This window comes from Ochotona curzoniae, unplaced genomic scaffold, assembly GCF_017591425.1.
Source record: "Ochotona curzoniae isolate NIBS_2020 unplaced genomic scaffold, NIBS_Ocur_1.0 contig_3432, whole genome shotgun sequence".
NCBI classification, from domain to species: Eukaryota; Metazoa; Chordata; class Mammalia; order Lagomorpha; family Ochotonidae; genus Ochotona; species Ochotona curzoniae.
In genome coordinates, this window is record NW_024465859.1 from 22,164,882 (window position 1) to 22,186,932 (window position 22,051).

The following is a 22,051-nucleotide window of genomic DNA, read 5'->3' on the forward strand; positions in this document are numbered from 1 at the left end:
GGTTCTCGATGGACCTCCCATCGCCCTCTGGTTGGCCCATTTGAAAGAACTGTAGGCACGCGCCACCTGCAGTCTTAAAGGGGCCGTGCGCGAGCCGCCGAGTGTCCCCCGGGAAGTCGGCGCTAAGGGTTCAAGTGGGGGTGATTCAATGGCTCGAGGAGGGAAACAAGAAAAAAAGCTGCGGTCGACTCCGGAAAGAAGAGCGAAGGGAGTGTGTAGAGATGTCTGTCCGCAGCCATCAGTGTATTGGCTTTGTTTAATTGCAGATGTTGCAGATGCTGTCAACACCCGACCACATTTCGAGCCCTTTCATTCATCCAGATATTGATTGTGCTGCTGAGGAGCTGCTAGGAAAGCCAGAAGGGCTGCGGGAATGTGGAGGAAGGAGCTGCGGATGGAGATGTCAGAGCTGGCCATGAACCTGCCTGAGCATCTCACTTTTCCTCTATTAGGACATCTTGCATAGTTTAGATTCCTCATTATACTGTGGAAGAACTGGATGTTCCCTTACAAGCTTAATGTGAGAATTAACCATCTTAATTGACCTATCTGGGAAGGGCTTTTGTGAACCGTAATTGCATTCTATAAATGCTTAATACTGCTTTTATTTAAGTGCTAGTCTTGATGAATGTGATCTCAAAATTCTTGTTTGCCCCACACTCAACTCTTCTGTGAATCAAATCAGGCCCTTCTGAGGAATGTATGATCACCATATGAAATAGAAACTATAAGTAGAAAAACTACAGATAATTAGTGAAAGAAAAACTGATACAGGAGGATCTGAAGGTGGGGATGGAAGGTTGGATTACTGGTTCACGCCCTAAATGGCTGCTATGGCCGGAGCTGAGCCAATCCAAAGCCAGGAACCAGGAGCTTCCTCCAGGTCTCCCATGTGAGTACAGGGTCCCAAGAGTTTGGGTCATCCTCTGCTGCTTTCCCAGGTCACAAGCAGGGAAGTGGATGGGAAGTAGAGCAGCTGGGATATGAACTGATGCCCATATGGGATCCCAGTGCTTGCAAGGCAAGGATTTAGCCACTGAGCCATTACACCAGACCCTTATTTTTTCATCTATCAAATGGGCAAAGATGAAAAAAAAAATTTTTTTTACAACCTTGGGTCAAAATTTGGAATAAATAAATGCTCAGACTTGATGCACATGGAGAATATGGCAGCCTATTTGGTACCGTTGCAGAGGAAACAGAACAGAGTAAATTGGATAACTACCCGAGCAAACAATGACAACAAAAATCTAGGTGAATGGAGGCTTGAGATCGACTATGTGAGCCAATGGATATGGGGAGAGTTGTCTCACCCTTGGATCGGCAAAATCGATGGCATTTCAGAACTATCCAAACCACTTGGTCAGAACCCTCAGAACACACACTACAGCAGGACCCTGGGCTGATATTGGGTGGCGGTTCTCCATCCCTGGGTCCTGGGACATTTGGGAAGCTGGGTGTGCCTTTCTCATTTATCTTTCCCTTCCCCCAGAGACAAGAAGAAATAGAGAATTTAGAAACAATGGTTTCACCCACTTTTTCCCTAACCCTCAAGCCTTCCCACCCTGGTCAACCATGTAATCGTCATCAAAAATTTAAAAATAATTATAATAAATTTCAGCCTCATTGCTGCTAAGACTGTCATTGCTATAAACTTTGAGGAGGACAATTTGGCAGTTCCTAAAATGTCAGTGAATACCATCTCTTGCCCAGTAATCCACTGTAAGGAATTTATCCTGCAGAAATATAGAATGATGAAAAACAGAAGTTCAAGGATGTTTACTGAAGCACTGCTTCATATAAGAAATAAAACTAAGAAAATTACATGTTCACCAATGAGTGACATCTCCCCTCCCTTTTTTTTTTTTTTTTTTTAATTTAAAAGACAGAGAAACAAAAATCTCTTATGCACTGGTTCACTCTCTATATAATCACAATAGCTGGGGCACACCAGGCCAAAGCTGGGAGACCAGAACTCCATCCGGGTCATGGGGGACAAGGACCCAAGTACCTGAGCCATCATCTGCTGCCTCCCAGGGTGTGCATTAGCAGGAAGCTAGAGTAAGAAGCAGAGCTACAATTCCATCCCAGGCACTCAGTACGGAACGTTGGTGTACCAAGCATTTTTGCCATTGACATTCCCCGCCCCACCCCCACCCTGGCCACCACAGAAGCAGGAAGAATGTCAAATAGTAAATGAAAGTACCACAAGAAAAGAAAGACAAGAAAGTGCATTTACAAGTGGGATTGAACATGTGTCTTTGACTTATGGGGCATGGTTTATGTTGGAAAATAGAACACGAGATTGATAGGTGGTTAGGAGCAATTCTTAGAGGGTCTTGGATATCAGTGCAAGGAATTTATCATTTTTAAGTAGATCTTGAGAAGATATCAAAGATTTTTATCTTTAATTGTGCTTCTTCCCCCACCCCTTTTATTTTAACATTTTTGCTTGTTTGTTTCATTGGAAAGTCCGACATGCAGAGAGGAGGAAAAACAGAGAGGAAGATCTTCTGCCTGCTGATTCACTGCCCAAGTGGCCGCAACAGGCTTTGAGCTGTCCTCAACTGCTTTTCCAGGCTACAAGCAGGGAGCTAGATGGGAAACAGAGCTGCCAGATCACGAATTGGTGCCCATATTGGCTCCTGGAACATGCAAGGCAAGGACTCCAGCCACTAGGCTACGGCACTGGGTCCATATCAACGATTTCTCAGCTACAAAGAGAGAACATCAGAATTGTACTTTAGAAAAACAGGTAAGCTAAACTGTTTGAAGTAAGTTTGAGTTGGGAGCCCAGTTTGGCGTCTGATAAAAAGGAATAGTAGGGCCCGGCGCGGTGGCGCAAGTGGTTAAGTCCTCGCCTAGCACGCCCGGGATCCCATATGGGCGCCGGTTCTGGTCCCTGCAGCCCCTCTTCCCTTCCAGCTCCCTGCCTGTGGCCTGGGAAAGCAGTCGAGGACAGCCCAAAGCTTTGGGACCCTGCACCCACGTGGGAGACCTGGAAGAGGCTCCTGGCTTCGGATCAGCATAGCATCAGCCGTTGGGCTCACTTGGGGAGTGAATCATCGGACGGAAGATCTTCCTCTCTGTCTCTCCTCTCTGTATGTTCGCCTTTCCAATAAAATAATAATAATAATAATAATAAAATAAATCTTTTTTAAAAAAAAGGAATAGTAACGGGAAGGATAAGGTGAGAGAATGGCAACCAACTAGATCAGTAGTGACAAGGGTGAGTCCCTTTTACAGAGATGAGACAAGATTTAAGCCCAGGGACTGGAAGAACAGAGATTGACCAATTGCAAGTACAAACTCAGGAGAACTTTGTCTGAAGGGGAAAGATGAGCTTATTTTAGACATGTTTACTTTAGACACAAATGAAACATTCAAATGGTATCATCTTAGTAGGCCTTGAAAATATAGGCTGGAGCCTAGGAGAATACATTAAGGGAAAAGTGATTCCCCGAATGAAGGAGTCCCCGGAAGGTTCCTTTTCTGAGCAGAGAGTGAAGTGACAGGAGATGAGGACAGAAGGGAAAGAAAGGGAGCAAAATGACTACACTAACCTTTAGAAAACAGTGAAGAATGGTTAGCAATCATCTTCTAAGGTCATTCATCAACGACAGTTTAAATATTACTGGAGATAAACTGAAGCTTCTATTTACAGAGGTGACAGAACCCTAAAATTCACTTAATGAAGGATCTGTACCAGGGTGAGTGTTTAGCTTAGTGGCTAAAGTGCCCGTGTCCTGATCAGAATGCTTGGGTTCAATATCCAGATCTGGCTCCTGACTCTGTCTTTCTTCCAATTCAGATCTTTGGAGCAGCAGGGATGGCATGGGTCCTATTCCTCTCGTGGGAGACTGAATTCTTGGTCCACAGATTCAGCTTGGTCCAACTCAAGCTGTTTTTGGCATTTGGAAAATGAACTAGCTGATGGGAGCTCTCTGTTGCTCAAATAAATAGAAGGAATGTGTACAGAGTGGGTCCTGGAATAGTTTTAGATAAGATGGCAAAACCCCTTTTTGTCTTCAATGGTTTAAATAGAACTCTATTAGATAGTCATTAAATATCAATTTTCAGCCATTCAGGAAGAATTAAGCATCTAGTGTATGAAGAAACTGTTCTAAGCACTTGTGCTATTCAGCGAACAAAGTATACCCTCCCCTCCAAAATTCTCTCCCTTCATGGAATTCACATTATAGTAAGGAAATATAGAAAATTAACACGTTAAAATACATTATATATTAGGCTGTTTAATAATGGGTATAGTAGGAAAAGAGAAAAGAATAAAGCAGGGTAAAAAATAGGGTTGTTGGTTGGAAAAGAGAAATGGGGTTGGAAAAACTAGTTTTTAAGAGTGGTCAAGCGCCCAGCGCGATAGTGTAGCGGTTAAGGTCCTTGCCTTGAATGCCCAGGATCCCATATGGGCACCGGTTCTAATCTCAGCAGCTCCGCTTCGCATCCAGCTCCCTGCCAGTGGCCTAGGAAAGCAGTCAAGAACAGCCCAAGACTTTGGGACCCTGCACCCGCATGGGAGACTCAGAGGAGGCTCCAGCTGTTGCGGCCACTTGGGGAGTGCACCATCAGGCGGAAGATCTTCCCCTCCATCTCTCCTCCTCTCTATATATCCACCTTTTCTAATTAAAAATAATAAAATAAATCTTAAAAAAAAAAAAAGAGTGGTCAGAACAGGTTTCAGTGAGATTACATTTGAGCCAAGACTTGAGAAAAGCAAATGAGTTAGCTTTGAGTATGTGTAGGGGAAGAAGGGGCCAGCCTGAGGGAAGAGCTACACAAAGGCCTAATGTTGGGAACGTGTCTGACAGGTTTGAAGAATAGGGAGAGCAGTGTCCCTGGAGGGGAGTGGTAGGCAGTACAGGAGAAAGGATGAGGTCTGATGGAGGATAGGGCAGGAAGGCAGATCCTAAAGGACCTGTTAGAAACCTGTCCCTTGTCCACAGTGGATGTTCAACAAATGTCCATCTTCTGCAATTGAGCAGCATCCTCAGCATGTATCTGTGTACTTGTTGGCATTCTGTGTGTTTTTCTTACAGCAGGGGCTTCTCAAAAGTTCTTCAAACCCAATCTTGCTGAAACCTGCTCTGGGCACTCTGTTAATGATTAGTTGTTTTCAACCCTACTTCTCTTTTCCACCCTACAACCCTATTTTTGACCCTGCTTTATTCTTTTTCTCTTTTCCTATTATGTCCATTATTCAACAGCCTAGTATATAATTTATTTATGTGTTGATTTTCTGTTTCCTTACTGTAATGTGAACTCCATGAAGAGAACAAATGCATTCACACAGCAGTGCGACCCTGCTGGGATCCGTGCAGTAGATGTGGGGGACTTGAGGGGGTAAAGAGTGTTCCATTGCAGGCAGGGCCGCAAGGAATTTCCCGCTGTTCGGCAGGGCCCACCCGGTGGATGTCTCTACAACCACCTGAATGCAATTCCACCTTCTTTTGCATGGACACTGGATCACCCTGCGGAAGAATTCTAATCCATCCTGGCATTTGCTACTGCGAGGTTAACCTTTTGCTCAGCCTGAGCTTGGAGGTCAATGTCTTGCAAATGGGGCCCTTTATCATTCCTACTGTCTTGGCTGTCCACATTGAACCTATGCTAATCAAGGGATCTAGATTTAGGCTTTCATTCTTTCCTCATTCTTTAGACTCCCCTTTTCTTTGTGGTACAAGATTGAGTTGTAGGATAAGAATCGTAGCAGGAAATTCTAGGTAATGTTAGCAGGAACTTCTATTGTTTCTAGGTAAAACTAATGGCAGAATTATCCTTAGAAACACCCACTTGGTCATGACGTAAAAAGTCTGAGCCAGAATTTGACTGATTTTGTATAAATAAAGCGGACAGCTTTTGTGCGTAGTCCATTATGATCACAAAGTCCTAGTGGTCCGTCTTTTTCTTTCCTCTTTGCGCCTCATCCACGCACCCTTTGCGAGTTCCGAACTCAGCTGGAGCTGGACTCTGGCACAACCCTGTGGGCATTGGATATTAAAGCAAACGATACTGTTGCAACTGGATACAGGGAACAAATGCCATACATTGTGGCTGCTGAATAGGTGAGCTGGGCTTTTCTAAAAAGGCCTGTTAGTGTGGTAGGGTGGGTCAGTACTTCTTCCACTGTAACCATAAGCTGCACTCTGCTCGAAGCGTTCCAACCAAGGGACGTGGATCCAGATGTCCAGCCTAATAAGAATAGCTTTAGATTAACTCCTCACAACTTTTCAGTCCAGGTGCCCCTGCATTACTTCCTGGAGATAGCAGTGATGCACTAGTACAAATCTTAAGCATAGGTTTTAATGCCTTATTTGGCTCCCAAGATTGCTTGCTCTTGGTTGCATTTAATAAATTCTGGTTGAATGAATGAATGAATAACCTTTCTGTTTTCTCATTGCCCATTTTCCCACTTTTCATGGTTCCCCAAATGCAGGCTGCCAAAGACCTTGGACCACGGAAGCATCCGCTTCACCACAAGGGAAGGAGGAGGAAGGGAGATACAGAGCTCTCATTAGCCTTTTAAGAGCTGGAGGGAAAACCACAGGGAAGGGACGGGTGAGAGTTTGCAGGACTATTTCTTGTAAAATGACATCTACAGACTGTGTTAGCTTGGGGCTAACTTAGCCCTAGGGTTTAAATTCAGACTCTTAATTAGGCCAGCGGGACCTATTTTATTTTGTTTTTAACTAGAGCAACTCTCTTTTTTAAATAGTTTTTTTTTTCAAGTGCTTGAAAGGCAGAGTAACAGATCTTCTGTCTGCTGGTTCACTCTCCAAAATACCCACACCAGCCATAGCTGGGACAGACTGGAAGCCAGAATACCGGAGCTCCATCTAAACCTTCCATAACACGTGAAGGAGCTCCAAAACTTGTGCCTATAGCCACTGCTTCCCAGGATACATCAGCAGGAATCTGGATCAGAACCAGAGTGCCTGGGATTTTGAACCAGGACTCTAACACAGGATGCAGGTGCCCCAGGCAAAGGTAAAACCTACAACACAGCAACACCTACCCCTTGATCTGCCTTAATGCCATGCCAAGCAGTCCATATTTGTGAGCTGGAGACTTGACTGGAAATATCTGTTCCCTATCCTAAGCTCTGCTAGCTTCTGTCACCAGGTTAATGTGAAAATGATTTGGAGAAAAAGAATAAGTAGGTAAATGGGAGAATATTTCAAAACGAACATTGCCTAATACATCCCTAGGATCCGGCACAATAGCCTAGTGGCTAAAGTCCTCGCCTTGCATGCGCCAGGATCCCATATGGGCACCAGGTCATGTCTCAACTTCTCCAATTCCCTTCCAACTCCGTGCTTGTGGCTGGGAAGCCAGTAGAGGACAGCCCAGAGCATTTTCAACTCTTATAGATGTTTTCTCTAAGTTTCTATGTATCACTTCATATGTGTTCTTCAGACCTAGTTTTGGTGAAAGCTTCATGTCTTGGGGGGATGCCAAAGATTTGGTCGTCTTAGGCTTCAGTTTCTTTGTACGTTCTAACAGAAGGGACAGTGGCTGTTCTGAGTGCCATTAGCTTGAAAATATGTAAAGTTTGTTACACATCGACCCACCTTGTGCCTATACTTATCAGAGTCAGGTTTTATATCCAGAAAACCAGACAGGAATTTATTAACCCTTTTTCATATCCAAGATGCTGCTTTTTTAGTCAAGTGGGAGGTGTTTCCCCAAAAGTGAATAGCAGAGGCAAAGGGATGGTTTTCCTTGAACTGTTCCAATTGCTTTTGTCCTAGTACACCCACCCTTTTACTAAGTGTGGGAAAATTATACATTGAGGTTTATAGTCACATATTTTAATCACTCAAATCAAGAGGCATCAGGTTTGGTTTTGTTTTTGGTAGAGGGATGGTAGTGAAGTGATGTAGTTAGACACTTAGACACTCGGTCTGTTAAGACTCTGTCTTTCCTATTTAGGCAGGGGCAGTGCCTGGCCCATAGTCAGAGATGGATAAATAGGAGTATTGCTCTGTTAGTGGTGATGATTTAGAAAATCAACTATTGAGACTTGACATCAGGTTATGTACCCGGTAGTGAAGCTGGCTTCATTCTCAGTTGTCACTGAGGGATATCGCATCCATAATCCCAAGAAGGGGTCCCTGAACTCCTGTCTAGAGATGTCGTGGATGAGCTATGAGAAGACAATGATTACGTGATCCATTCTCAGAATAACTACAAAAGTTGACAAAGGGCAAATAGTGCTACTGACAGATGAATGGCATTCTCCCTCCATGTTGCCAACTCAGCACTTTCTTTCTGTATCGGACACTTTTGCCAGTGATCATCTCTGCAAGGCCTAGTCAATTTTTATGCCACCGAAGTCCTCAGCAGTGCAGAACATGATGCAGAAGATGATACAGTAAGTGCCACCACATTTCCTTCTGGGGTCTGGACAAGATGACCCTTTCCCCATCCCGTGTTGACAGGACCTCAAGCAGACACCGCCAAGCAGAGTCAGGACTGCAGATGACAAACATCAAGCCTCCTGCAAGGCAAGGGACTCCGGTCTTGAGTTGTTCCTCTTGAGATGAGCTGCAACGCCAGCAGGAACCTCACATGATTTATGGCTCCGCCATCTTCCCACATCCCCAAGGATTCAGAGCTGGTGGCTGCAAGCAGGTTTCACACAACATGGGTCTGCCCAGACAGCAGGTGCAGGATGAGTGATGACTCCAAGCCAGGCAAGGTGATTAAGAAAAGCTAAATTTATATTAAATTATCATAAAGTCCTAAAATACTGAACATAGTGGTTAAATAACTCCAGAAAGTCCAATCTCTCCACAGTGAGTAACGTTAAAACCATTACACATGAGCACAGAGGAATCACTTCCATTAGTTTAGGACAGAGAGATTTTGCTTTTTACAGAGTAAATCAGTGCTCAAATAGATATCTCCTCAATTATGTCCTTTCTACATTCTCAACAGCCCAGGTGCAATAAGAGCCTTCCCCTGGTCTCTCAACAAGAAAATTTCACTTTCCTACCTTCTCCTCCTTCCCAGCGGTGACTCAGAGGACTCAAACTGCCCCTTCTTTGCCTCAGTAAGTGTGAAATGCCTCCCTTTCCTCTCAGAAGTGGCCACCTTATGTTCCCCACTTTGTACGTTGGAGAAGTCTTCTTGGCCTAAGCTGTCAGCTCTAGCTATAAGCCCCAAGCTGGCACTTGCTATTTAGCAGGGCTAATGGCTTGGCATCTCTTTTTAGCCATCTTATAATTGACTACCAATCATGGACTCCTGTCCCTTTTCACTCACAGGATTGGCATTTGATTTCTCAACACCAGTAACCACCAGAGATGCTTCAGCTTAGGAAAACTTGCCCTAGGAGCGTTCTGTTTCGTTCCCAGCCCCTGTCTCCCTCCCCTACTCATTAGAACTAGTTTCTGGAGAGCAGAGGTCTGGGTCCACCCTGTTGGAAAAGGTGCTTCTCGTTAACCTTTGAAAAACTCCTTACCTACCCATTTGCATCTTCATTTTAGCCCTTCACATCAAGAGACTTTGGATATTGCTGGTACCACAAGGCTAGGTCAGAAAAAAGATAATTAGCCCCCTATCTCTCACCTTCCATTGAGAAAAAAAAAAAAGGCTAGGGAGAAGTTTTAGGGGAGAAAAAAACCATCTCAGCTCCCCTGTTTCATGGCCTTGGTGTGGATGAACACGAGCCAGGTGATGGCTTCTTAGCATGGGAGGTCAGTCTCTTAGCCAAGAAGACAGCTGGAATGGGAACTTGACCCCAGAGCCAGGAGCTCTCTGACCACTATCTTACACCCCTGGGCACCGAACAAGGAGAGGAGGTTTAACTTCATGACTATTTCTCCTTAGACCGGGATGCTCCAGGTCTTGAAGCCAATCGCTCTTCCTGATCACTGAGGAACACCTCTGTCTTTTTTCTGGAAGATTGTCTCAGGGTCTGTTCTCAGAACCCAAGCGAATGGCAATGAGATTAGCAGGAGATTGAAGTTCAAGTGGGATGCAGTATGACCAAGGCAGAACTGGTTAGACAGCAGAAACTTGGACCCCAGTGCCCAACATGGGCCCAAGCCACTGGATCACAACCTGATGACTTGGAGGATCCTGGCCAGAGGTGGCACCAGGAGGAACTTCCTATTGGCCAATGGCTGCGTATTGGGGGACCGCCAGCCTTCTAAGGAAGATCCTACATCTCACACTCACAACTCAACAGTTGATGAAGTAGCAGACTGTTAGGGCAAGAATAGTATCCATGCCAGCCATGGACAGGACACCCAGGTCCAACTACCCTCAAAAGCTTTCTCCTATCACCAACACACTTAAGACTGCTGGTTTCCCAGGTGTCCAAACCAGTTGGGCTGGCTCTTCCTTTTACTTTCAGCCTCTATCCTTCATCCCCGTCTTTACCCTTAACCCCATCTCAGCTCCCTGTGGGCATGTTCTCGGGGAGAAGCTGACATGCCAGCTTCAATGGGGGGAGGGTGCAGTCTTACATCATCAGCTGCACCAGGGCTGCGGCCAGGCAAGGGGCACCAGGGCAAGAGGGGAGATAGGAGTCAACACTGACGAGGAATCGTTCCTGAGCCCAGTTTCAGGGAGCCAAGAGCAGAGTGCAAAGAGGTGAGGCTCATGGCAAAATCCAGGTCTACATCTCAAGATGCACCATCTTTTCTTGTGCCCAGATGGTGATGGACTCAGGTGGTGAACAGCTCCCTGGGGAAAAGTTGAGAGCATTTCCGGGGTGGGAAGAGGAGGCACATACGGGAAGGGGAGCCTGCTGTACAAGTGAACACAAGGACTGCAAGTTCATACAGGAGAAGGGACAGGCAGGCAGGGGGAGCGCATGGGCACTTAGACCTGGCTCTCGGACGAGAGCTTGCGTTCATGTTTCCAGCCCGTGTCCGGCAGAGAGCCCCGTCTTTCCGGAGTGGCTGCAGTATGGACACTGCTGCACTCCGACTGCTCTCCCTGCAACAATTGCTCCGTCTCCGTGTCATCCAGAGAGCCGGAGCTGGCCTGGATGGACACTGTGTCTGTCTTCATGCACACGTGGTCCCGGAGCAGGCCCCCCCGGGAGCTGCGCAGCTGCTTGAGGTCATCCCACTCAGCATCGTCCCCAGCCAGGAGACAGATGCCCTCTACGATCTTGATCTTCTCCTTGGTGTAGCTATGGTCGGGCCCTCCCTAGAGTGGAGAGTGGGGAGACATGGTCAGTCAGTTGGCTTTCTGCAAAGAATCTCATGTGAACTAAACAGAAGGAAGCAGGTGAGGTTAGAGAGTGAATAGTTCAAAGATCCCTCAGATAAATGGGGGAAATTTGGCCAGAAAAAATCTCAAATATGAAGTCTAGTCTTAAAAGGAGTGAAGCAGCTTGGCTGGTTACTGCCTATGGCTATACAGGGAGTGAGAGCCATGGCTTTCGGTCCTGCATCAGCCACACACCGGCTATGTCAACTTGGGTAAATTTAATGTCTTTAAAACTGTCTCCCCATCTGCATGGTGGAGAGAATCACAGTTTCCACACCTCCCAATCAACTACTGTAAGGGTTTAACACGGTGATAATGAATGCAATTGTTAGGGTACCTGGCTTAAGATCCACTAAAATTTGTTAGCTGCTGTTACGCTGTTATTGGAATTCACTAGTGGGATTCCATGTCGACAAAATTAATCAGAAGCAAGTCGCAAAAGCAATTAAATGTGCATTTGTTTGGGATATTAAACCACTCTGTGCTAGTTTGTTCCTAACTTTTTCCAATTTTGTTAAGGAGAAAATTCAGCAGCTATCACAGAAGGGCTGTAGAAAAAGCCTCCCAGTTGGGTTCTAAATGTCAATCTAGTGGGTATCTAAAATCAGTGACCTTTCCAGGGCGGTTCTTTCAACCCCGCTCCCACGACTGAACAATGTGGGACCGTTCTGAGCACAGCCTGGAGCCCTGCTTAGGCCTCCCCTTTATGGATCCCTCAAAGAGCGGCCTCCCTCCTACTTTAAGAGGGGAGGATTTCAACCAATATGTCACCACTTTCAGAGAAGAACGGGTCCTGGCTTGGGCTCTGTCCCTGGGATTGCATTCCTGCCGAGAGGCCTGCAATATTATTGCTGAGAGATGCTCCATGTTACTAACAATTCCTATTCATAGCTTCTGGTTGAGCCTCAGCATGAAGCAGCACAGTGTACTTTGCTGATGACACAATATACAATGTGGTCCCTGTCCTTGGAAAGGGACATTTTGCATGATCGTGCAGAAACACACAGCACACAAGCACACACAGACACCCATCCACACCCAGTGCATCCTCCAGGTGGAGATTAGCATCAAATAAGATGCAGGCCATGCATCAGAGACACACAGGTAAGTCAGGGGGAGGCGGTGGGGTTGGGGGTAGATTTAACACTAGCAATTTGGGGGACACCACTTCTTCTACAAACACATAGTAACAGGTACCTGAAATCAAGAGGAAATCAGAAGAGAAAGGGTGAGAGGCTATCAGAGGGGTGAAGGAGCTGCTGAGGAAGAAGCAGACAACAGGGGAAAGAGGTCACACAATTTTCATTTCTCATCTATGGCCCTCACTGGAGTTCTTGTCTGGGGTTGCAGACACTTGGGGAATCCCAGAATCCTCAGGTCCTTCCTCTGGAAGATATCAATTGAGGCGGGGGGTGGGGAGGGGCTACCATTCCTAGAAATTTCAGCAATCCCAGCAGGTTCTGTGACTGTAGTGGAAGCTTTTTAATTTGGTAATTTTTTTTAACAAGGCAATTCACAGATCCAGAAAGGACATACTTATTATATAAAGTGTACTCATTATGCAGGAGAACTCTGCAGGTATGAAGCCAGGTTCTGATCACGCTAGACAAGCCAAAGAAGTAGGCCAACTCCAGGGTCTTCAGAAGGAATAATTTCCAAAATTTTCAAGGTTTTAAAATAATTCCAAGCTTTTCATCACACAAGAAAATCTGAAACCCAAGGGTACAGGTCCCTCGTAGGAAATGGGACTATACGTCATGCCTAAATATTCAGCAAATAATTTTCTACTGAAGTGACAAAAGAGTTTGTTTTCTTGTTTTTTAAAGAGTATATAAACTTTCATAATTTTTGAGAAATCGTTTAGGTCTGCGCTAAGAGGAGGGACAGCAAAAAGCAACCCATTCCTAGACATGGCTGCTACCAGTTTGGCTCAGAGGTTAGAAAAAGGAGTGCCCAGGACCCCTAAGGTTTTCAACTCCAGAAGGGAAAGAACCCAGGAACCTAGAAAAACATCTTTTGGCAAGGAGATGCACACTCATTTGCTTTCTAACCTCCCCCTCCCTGGAGCCCCTCAAATACACTCTATTTCTCCACAATCAGTTCATGTGTTCCCTGTAACTAACAAGGTGGTGAATGAGACCACTCCTTAGGCAACTTAAGCATGATCCTTCCCCTCTGCCCACCCCTCACTAAACCCTTGAACATGCAGTTCAAAGTTTACCTCTTTCTTATAGCACAGTTGATTGTACATGGCCGGCTTTGGGATTGCTTCAATTTTCACTTCCTGAGTAGAAGTTCGGTAGGAGGGGTTGCTGTAGGTCAGGTTCCCCATCGCGGGATCAGTGAACTTGGATTTTTTGTGTCTTGAGAAGGAAAGTGATGAGAATGAGTTTCAGTCTTTAAAGGGATAACTCCTTGGGGGGTTATAACATTGGTCCCCATTATCCTTGGCTCCTCCTTTTCCCCCCTTCTGAATCCTCTCCCCTTAAGTGCGGGCTGTACCTGGTGACTTGCTTCTAATGAAAGAGTGCATAGAGAGGGTGGCACAGAAGCTTACACAGAATTTACACAGAAGCTGGCTTCTGTCTTGGGGTGCCTCATTTCCTCTTTATTCAAATGCTTATTATGGTTTTCTTTTTTTTTTTTCATTTTATTCAAAAGGCAGAGAGAGAGAAAAAGAGACAGACTGAGAGACAGGTTTTTCATCCTCTGCTTCGCTCTCCAAATGTCCAATACAATCAGGGTGAGATCAGGCTGAAGCTGGGAGCCCATTCCCAACCTATGTCTCCATGTTGGGACCATGGACCCAAGTACTTGAGCCATCACCTGCGGCCTTCAGGACACGCATGAGCAGGAAGCTGGAGTGGAAGCAGGGCTGGGACTTGAGCTGAGTACTCCGATATGGTTTGTGGATGTCCCAAAGAGTGTCTTAACCTCTGTGCCAAAGGCAAGCTGCCTTGGTGTAACCCACCCAATGGAATAGCCCACAAGACAAGGAACTGATGGTAGATGGGGGGCATTTCTGTACCACAAATCCTGCCAACACTAGTGAATGTGCTAGGAATCCCTCCCCAAGTCAAGCTTTGAAATTGTGAGAGAACTTGAGGCATAAGGATTCAGCTGAGCTGCATCTATGTTTCGGACTCACAGAAACTGAGTAATAAGAGTAGGTGTCATTTAAGTCAAGGTAATTTGTGATGACAACAGACACACTATGCTTTAAGGTTCAAGTTAGTTCTGTTATAATACCTCCCTCTGTTGCTTCAGACCTTTGTAGACAGAATCTGAACTTTCTGAGTCTCAGCACCTCATCTGTCAGGGGCAGAACAACAATGTCCACATGATAACCTTGTCATGACACTGATATCCATTCTGTCGTACTTGTTACTATTATGATGATGATTTTATTAATGATGAGCGGCATTGTTAATCAACATTTTTGCTATGAGCTGTGTTTGGAGCATTTAGGGGAAAATGTCAAGAGAGGACTAAGAAGATGTTAAGTTGAAAAGAACAACTGTATCTTGCTAGGCTGACTGATTCCAAGCACCAACACATAAATCAAGTTTGTAGTAATGGGCTGCATTTGGTGAAGGGGAAATCATCTCCAGAGTCAGTGGCTGGTGGTAGTGTGGGGCAGGAGAGAAAGCAGAGATGCTAGAGTTTGTCCCAACTGTGCTTCTTCCTGTGTGCCCTTGGGTGACATCCTCTGTGTCCTCAGCCTCCTAGTCTATAGAGAAAATCCCAAGGGTTGCTGTGGTCCTTGAATGAGGAAACCACAGAGGCTGTGACTAGGGAAGAGAAGCATTCGAGTTTGCATTCTTTTGCTGCTCCAACCAGGGACACAGCCCTCAAACAAGGCTGCTCACAGGCTGGTGTCGTGAGCTGCGGAGCTCCTGCAGGTCCCAGGCATACTGATGAGGACCAACGAGCATGTGGCCTCCACAGCACAAGGCTGTCATTACCTGTACAGCATCAACGCTGCAATCACCACCAAAATCAGCAGAACACTGAGCAGTCCCCCGATGGCATAGCTGACATGAAGCCCTTCTCCTAGGGAAAACAGAGAGAGGTTAGGCAGGCACCACTCCAGGCCTCCTTTGGTACTGGGTGGGTCTCACACCACTGAGGCCAGCCAGGGAGGTCCTGTAGAGAGGAGAGGCCATAGGAAGTGGGGCAAGGAGGCTGAGAGGAAACGCCATCACTCTTCCAGATCTCCAGCCTTCCTTTCACCACTTACCCACCAAGCAACTTAAAGCGAGACTTCACTTCCAAGCCTCCATTTTCTTATCAGTTACATGTAAGGAGTAAATTGCTCATGAGGCTGGCAGACAGTGAATGAGAGTGTGTGTGCACATAGACATATGTGGTAACCTATTACATGCAGGTTCAGTTACCCAAGGCCAAAACGTGGCCTGAAAATATTACTATAGAGCAATGAGGAATAAACATATTTTCAGAGGGAAACCCCTGCAGAACTTTGTTAGGCGAGCGTGATGACCACTACACTACGGAAACAACAGCACTCCTGCAGAACTTTGTTATCCTCTATTACCATAACTGCTGTTTTATCATTAGTAATTACTGTTAATATTTGCCATGCCTAATTAATAGATTAAACAATCATAGTTATGTATGCATAGCAAGAAAACACTAAATACAGGGTTAGGTACTATCCATTATTTCAGGTATCCAGGAGGGGGAGAGGGGAATCTTGTAGTACAGCCCCAGTGGATAAGGGGGGGATTGTTGTATGCATACGCACACATACGGCATCTTCCATGGTTTATCGAATACTGGGCGTATGGCAAGCACACTACATGTGGTGGCAGCCATTATAATCATGTCTATGCACTTAATGTAAGAAAAGATGCCAAAGCGTTCCCACAAAGGTCATGAAGGACACAAGTGGACACCCAGAGTGCTTACATTGTTGCTTGCTCTTTTTTTTTTCATAAAGCAGTTGGGCACTTGAGGCTTACCTGGAACAGCAGGTACAGCCTCATTGGAATGTGCACAGAGACCCCGCTGGGCATCCCTTTCTGAGCATCTGTGGAGCACAGAAAACCAAGAGTCAAGGCCACTTGTCTTGTGTGAGGCTCTGGCCCTCCCTCTGGAGAGGTGGGGAGGTCAGGGAAGGACAGAGACGTCTTTCAGTGAGGCTTCTGATTGATACAAGAACCTACCAGATGGCGGCTGTCAGAAGCACGCAGAGGGTAGCACTGGAGATACAGAAATCAGTGTGGGTCCCTGTTTGCAGGCCTCTGTCCCATGTCTAACTGAACAAGAACTTTTACAAAGTGCAATGGGCTCAGCTACAGCTTGGGATGTCTGCATCGCCTATCAGAGAGCTGGGGTGATACAGCTGTTTTGCTTCTCACCTGGCTTCCTGCTAGTGCATCCTGGGAGGCAAAAGGTGGCCCAAGTGCTTAGGTCCCTGCCGCCTGCATGGCAGACCTGGATGGAGTTCTGGGATCCTGGCCCAGTCTGTAGCTGCCTGTGGGCACTTACTGTGTGGACCAACAGAGAGATCTTTCTCTTTCTCTTTTTCTCTTGTTCTGTTCTCCCTGTTGCTCTGACTTACGAGTAAAACATTTAACAAAATAACAAGGTCTCTTAACAAAAATAAGAAGCAGGTTTGGTTAGGAGCTGGGAGTCTGTGGAAGGAATATTAAGGACATCTATAATGGGCTTTCTTGAAATTTCAGAATGGGTATGACCATACCTACAATTTCAGGATATACTTACAGAGCAGAACGATGGACTTGTGACTGCTGCTGAAGGACTATACTACTGTAACAATAGGGGAAATCCTGAGCCTATAGAACTGTATCATAATAAAGTAAAATAAAATATTGGACCCAGTGTGGTGGCCTAGTGGCTAAAGTCCTTGCCTTGCATGCACCAGGATCCCATATGGGTACCGGTTCTAATCCCGGCAGGACCCACTTCCCAGTTGAGGATAGCCCAAAGCCTTGGGACCCTGCACCCATGTGGAGACCTGGAGGAGGCTCCCAGCTTTGGATCAACTCAGCTCTGGCCATTGCGGCCGCTTGGGGAGTAAATCAACAGACGGAAGATCTTCCTCTCTGTCTCTCTTCCTATCTTTATATCTGACTTTCCAATAAAAAGAAAAAAAATATATTAAAATAAAATAAAATAAAATAAAATATCAGGAGGAGTTGGAAGCAGAATACATCTGATTGGCTAAAGACTATTCCAAGGTCCCAACGTGAGAAAAAGTTTTTCTTGCCTTTATTCTTTCACAAGGGAATATGCAAGGATTCCAGCGGGATTTCTCAGATGACTCACTCGAAATGCTCAGAAGGGAACTCCTTTGTGGCACTTAATGAATAAGCAATCTCGTAAAAAAGCTGGAGGAAAGTTACTCATAAGCATTGGAAACCAAGATGCCTTGCCTTGTCTAACACAGCTTTGACAGGTAAAAAACAAGCGCCAAAGACAAGCTAAAAGCTGTCTAAGTAAGCCTAAAATCAGATTATTAGCGATTGGCAGTTCTTCAAAATTAGTGAAAATGGTTCAGGTGTATACTTGGGTCTTTGCTTCCCCTTCAAACTCCTCTAGAAAGAGAATGGGATACATGTCCATGAATTTCTCTTTTCTTTTAAAAAAATGTTTTTATTGCAAAGGCAGATTTATAAAGAGAATGAAAGACAGAAAGATCTTCCATCTGCTGGTTCCCTTTCCAGTGGCTGTAATTGAGCCAAACTGAAGCCAGGAGCCAGGAAATTCTTCTAGGTCTCTCATGTTGGTGCAATATCCAAAGGACCTGGGCCATCCTCTACTGCTTTCCCAGGCCATAAGCAGGGAGCTGGATGGGAGCAGCTGGGATATGAACCAGTGCCCATGGGATGCTGACATTTGGAGGTAGAGTATTGGCCAGCTGAGCCAATGCACCGACCTCCCATGAATGTCATCAATGTGCAACTACTGTAACTCTAGGGGCATGGAAGTCAGAGCTCGCTCTTAGGATTACTGCTTCTGCTCTCAGAATTGAACCACATCTGATATTAAAAAATAGATAACTGTGGTAAAAAAATTATAAAAATCTTTGGAAAGGTAGATTTGAAAATAAGCAATAATTAGGGACCAGTGCTATGGCTCAATAGGCTTATCCTCCATATGCTAGTGCCAGCATCCCATGTGGGCACCAGTTCATGTCCTGGCTGCTCTACTTCCAATCCAACTCCCTGTTTATGGCCTGGAAAGCAGTAGAGGATGACTCAAGCCCTTGGGCACCCACATGGGAGACTTGGAAGAAGCTCCTGGCTCCCAGATTCAGATCAGCTCACTGTGATCATTTGGAGAATGAACCAGCAGATGGAAGATCTCTTTCTCTCTTTCTCTCCCCTCTCTGTGAATCTGCCTTTCCAATAAAAATAAATATTTTTTAAAATTTATAAAATAAACAACAATTATAGATAAGTACATGAGTGATCATAAATTCATTCCTATTCCCAGTGTTTTTGTAAAGATTTATTTATTTAAAAGGCAGAGTTAAAGAAAAAAGAGAGAAACAAAGATGAGACAGAAACCAAGACCTTCCATCCATGTGTTCATTTCTCAGTGGCCAAAAGGCTAGAGCTGGGCCAAGCTGAAGGCAGGAGCCTGGAACTTCTCCATAATGGTTGGCAGGGATCCAAGCACTTGGGCCATCCTTTGCTGCTTTTCCCGGGGATACTACCAGGAAGCTGTACTGGAAGTAGAGCAGCTGGGACTTGACCCATGCTGGTGCTGTTGGCAGCAGATTAACCTGTATCACAATGTTAGCTGCACTTTGCTTAGTTTTAAAATCACACTGGGAGCAGACATTTTAAAGAATGACTTTATAAAGATTTAATGTGTTTGGAAGGAAGAATTATAGAGATTCCCTCTGCTGGTTCAATCCCCAAATGGCTGCAGTGACCAGGTTTGCACTAGGTTGAAACCAGGAGCCCTGAGAATTTTCTAGGTCTCCCATTTGAGTACAGCTGTCCAAACACATAAGCCATCCTCTTCTGCTTTTACAGGCACATTAGCTGGGAGACGGATTGGAAGTGGAACAGCCAGGACTTGAAATGGCTCCCATATGGGATACTGCTGCTGTGGGTGTGGCTTTAACTACTATGTCTCAGCCCTGGTCCCTCCAGTTTATTTATTTTTTAAATATCTATTTATTTACTTAAAAAGGCAGAAAGAAAATGGAGAGATTGAGTCCCTCCACTGGATCACTCCCCAGATGGATATTCAACAACCAGTTCTAAGCCAAATCAAAAGGTCAAAGCCAGGAGGAGCCTGGGGCTCCATCTGTGTCTCCTACAAAGGTGGCAGGGGCCCAAGTACTACTGCTCTTCTACTGTTCTCCCAGGTGCATTAGTAGGAAGTTAGTTCGGAAGTGGAACAGCAGGGATTTGAACTGGTGCTCTAACATAGGGTGCTAGCATCACAGCAGTAACTTAGCTACTGTGCCACAATGTCATCACCTTCAGTTCAATAGCTTTTTTTTTTTAACTAAAAATGAAAAGCAAAGTCATAAGAATATCTCCAAATTATATTTAATCCATTAAAATATGTGATATGTATTTTTCCTATATTCTAGTATCTCTGAAACAGAAAAGTGACTTAACAATCACCAGTATTTCAGAATTACTATTGGTCTTGTTTTCAGTGTAATCTCTCAAAAAAAGATGCATTTTATAATTAATAGTACATTTAATTTAATGAAGTATGATACTTGAGAATTTTTTTTGTGGTTATGCTCACTTACTTAATAATGGTAAAATGTATGCACGGGTATGAGTTTGGGTCATCATAAGCTAAAGCTATCATATTCAACTCACACCCCCACCACAATGCCACCTTTCTATTCTAAGTTATAAAACTACAACCAAGTGACCCCTGTTGTACAACACCATATGCTAACACTCTGACACAAGGGCAAATGTCATAGAGAGTTCAACAAGCTTCTTGTCCTCAGAGCTAAAACCAGAATCATTTACAATAGGCTACAAGTTTACACGTCACCTCCTGTCCTACACAGCAGGTACTGGTGGCTAATGATGGGCTGTCCCCACCATCTGCCAGGATGATCAATCTAAGACCGTGGTCTTCTAGTGGTGGGAGATGGTGATGTGAACCAAGGGTCACCTGGCCCTGTGCTGATGCTACTCACCTTCCCTCAGCCTCCTCCAGAGATGTGTGGGTCCGGGAAGTGGTGGCACGCAAGGTGGGAGGCATTGTGTTGGGTAGCACTGGGCTCTTTTCACTGGCTCGAGGGGCTGGAGGCACCAGGTTGGGAACTGGAGAGAAAAGATGATTGCAATAGGTTAGTGCAGGCCCAAATCTCCACACAGGATTGAGGAGCAGCATTCAGAGAACTCGACGAAGTAGTTTGGCTGCCCTAATTCCAGGTGCCCTCAATGGAGGCCCTTGTTGGAATAGTACATGAAAAGGATCTGGATTTAACAAGAACCTCTCTGCACTGGCTAGCTGGCACACAGAGGTCACAAAGGCATCAATGTGTGGGCCATTGGGCAGGTCTCTGGGCATCAGGAGACCTGAGTTTTGTTCTAGTAAATGCCAGAAGTCAGAAAAAAGAAAAGTAAGCAATCCCGAAGTGCCCAAACATTCCTCCCTATTGGTCCACTTCCAGATCTCTGAAAGGGCCTCTGCCCGTACGGGCAAAGTTGAGGCTCCTGATCCCCATCTACCCAACCTTCCCAGGGCTTCAATGTCCCAGGAGTCTGTGAGCCCAGCTTACCAAGGGAGCAGGGCCGGCCATCAGGCTCATCGGGACAGGCACACACGAAGTCTGAGGTTCTGGCAAAGCAAAGGTGGGTGCAGCCACCATTGTTCATCCCACAGGCATTGGTTCCTGGAGGCAAAGTGGATGAATGTCTGAGACAGAGTCTGGTCTTCCAGTTTAATACATCTCAGAAAAGAAGAAGGCTAAGGCTTTCTGCACTCCCAAGGGCCATGGAGCAGGCAGGTATAATCCCAAAGAGGTGAACAGGTTTAAGAGCTTCATGTAAACAAAATGGCTCTCCTGTGGCCCTGTCTTGGTCACTAAGGTCCTTGGGGAAGCAGGCCCTGTCCCCAGCAGCTCACCCGTCTGGCGCTGAGGGGAAACTACGATGATATCCATGAGTCCTTCCACATTGGCCAGCACTGTCTCCTTGCTGCGGCCGGAGTACTTGTCAACGCGCTGGATGGACTTGGTCTGCCAGTCTGTCCAGTAGATCCACCTGTCCTGCTACTCAGCCGAGAAATCCAAAAGAGAGTAAGCATTATCCAGCAGCCAGATCCCAGTACAGCTGCAACATGTGTTGTATTCTTTGCTGAAATGTCCCCTGGATTTTTTTATCCACCATATCAACTTTCGGGTAGACTCTGACAAAGACTTTGTCCAAGAAGTCTTCCCAAATCCACAGAGAGATTACCATTTTCTCTCTCTCTTTTTCCTGTTTTTTAAGATTTTTATTTATTTTTGTTGGAAAGGCAGATATACAGAGAGGAGAGAGACAGAGAGGAAGATCTTCCATCTGATGGTTCGCTACCCAACTGACTGCAACAGATGGAGCTGAGCCAATCCGAAGCCAGGAGCCAGGAACTTCTTCCAAGTCTCCCACACGGGTGCAGGGTCCCAAGGCTTTGGGCCATCCTCAACTGCTTTTGCAGGCCACGAGCAGGGAGTTGGATGGGAAGCAGGGCTGCCAGGATTAGAACCAGCACCCATATGGAATCCTGACGCATTTAAAGAGAGGACTTTAACCACTGCTCTACAGTGCTGGGCCCACCATTCTCTTCT

The 22,051-nt window shown here is 45.6% G+C and overlaps 1 protein-coding gene across 1 annotated transcript in view; it reads right to left on the minus strand.

Annotated features, from left to right (window-relative positions):
* Positions 1-8,773: 8,773 nt before the first annotated feature.
* LRP4 (LDL receptor related protein 4) overlaps positions 8,774-22,051 on the minus strand; it is a 38,837-nt gene continuing 25,559 nt past the window's right edge. The window contains exons 31-37 of the mRNA XM_040980203.1: positions 21,352-21,496; positions 21,005-21,118; positions 20,417-20,543; positions 16,227-16,294; positions 15,210-15,297; positions 13,466-13,607; positions 8,774-11,181 (exon numbers count right to left, since the gene is read on the minus strand). Coding sequence (XP_040836137.1) covers positions 10,849-11,181; positions 13,466-13,607; positions 15,210-15,297; positions 16,227-16,294; positions 20,417-20,543; positions 21,005-21,118; positions 21,352-21,496 — 1,017 coding nt within the window. The 3' untranslated portion in view covers positions 8,774-10,848. The remainder of the gene's footprint in view (positions 11,182-13,465; positions 13,608-15,209; positions 15,298-16,226; positions 16,295-20,416; positions 20,544-21,004; positions 21,119-21,351; positions 21,497-22,051) is intronic.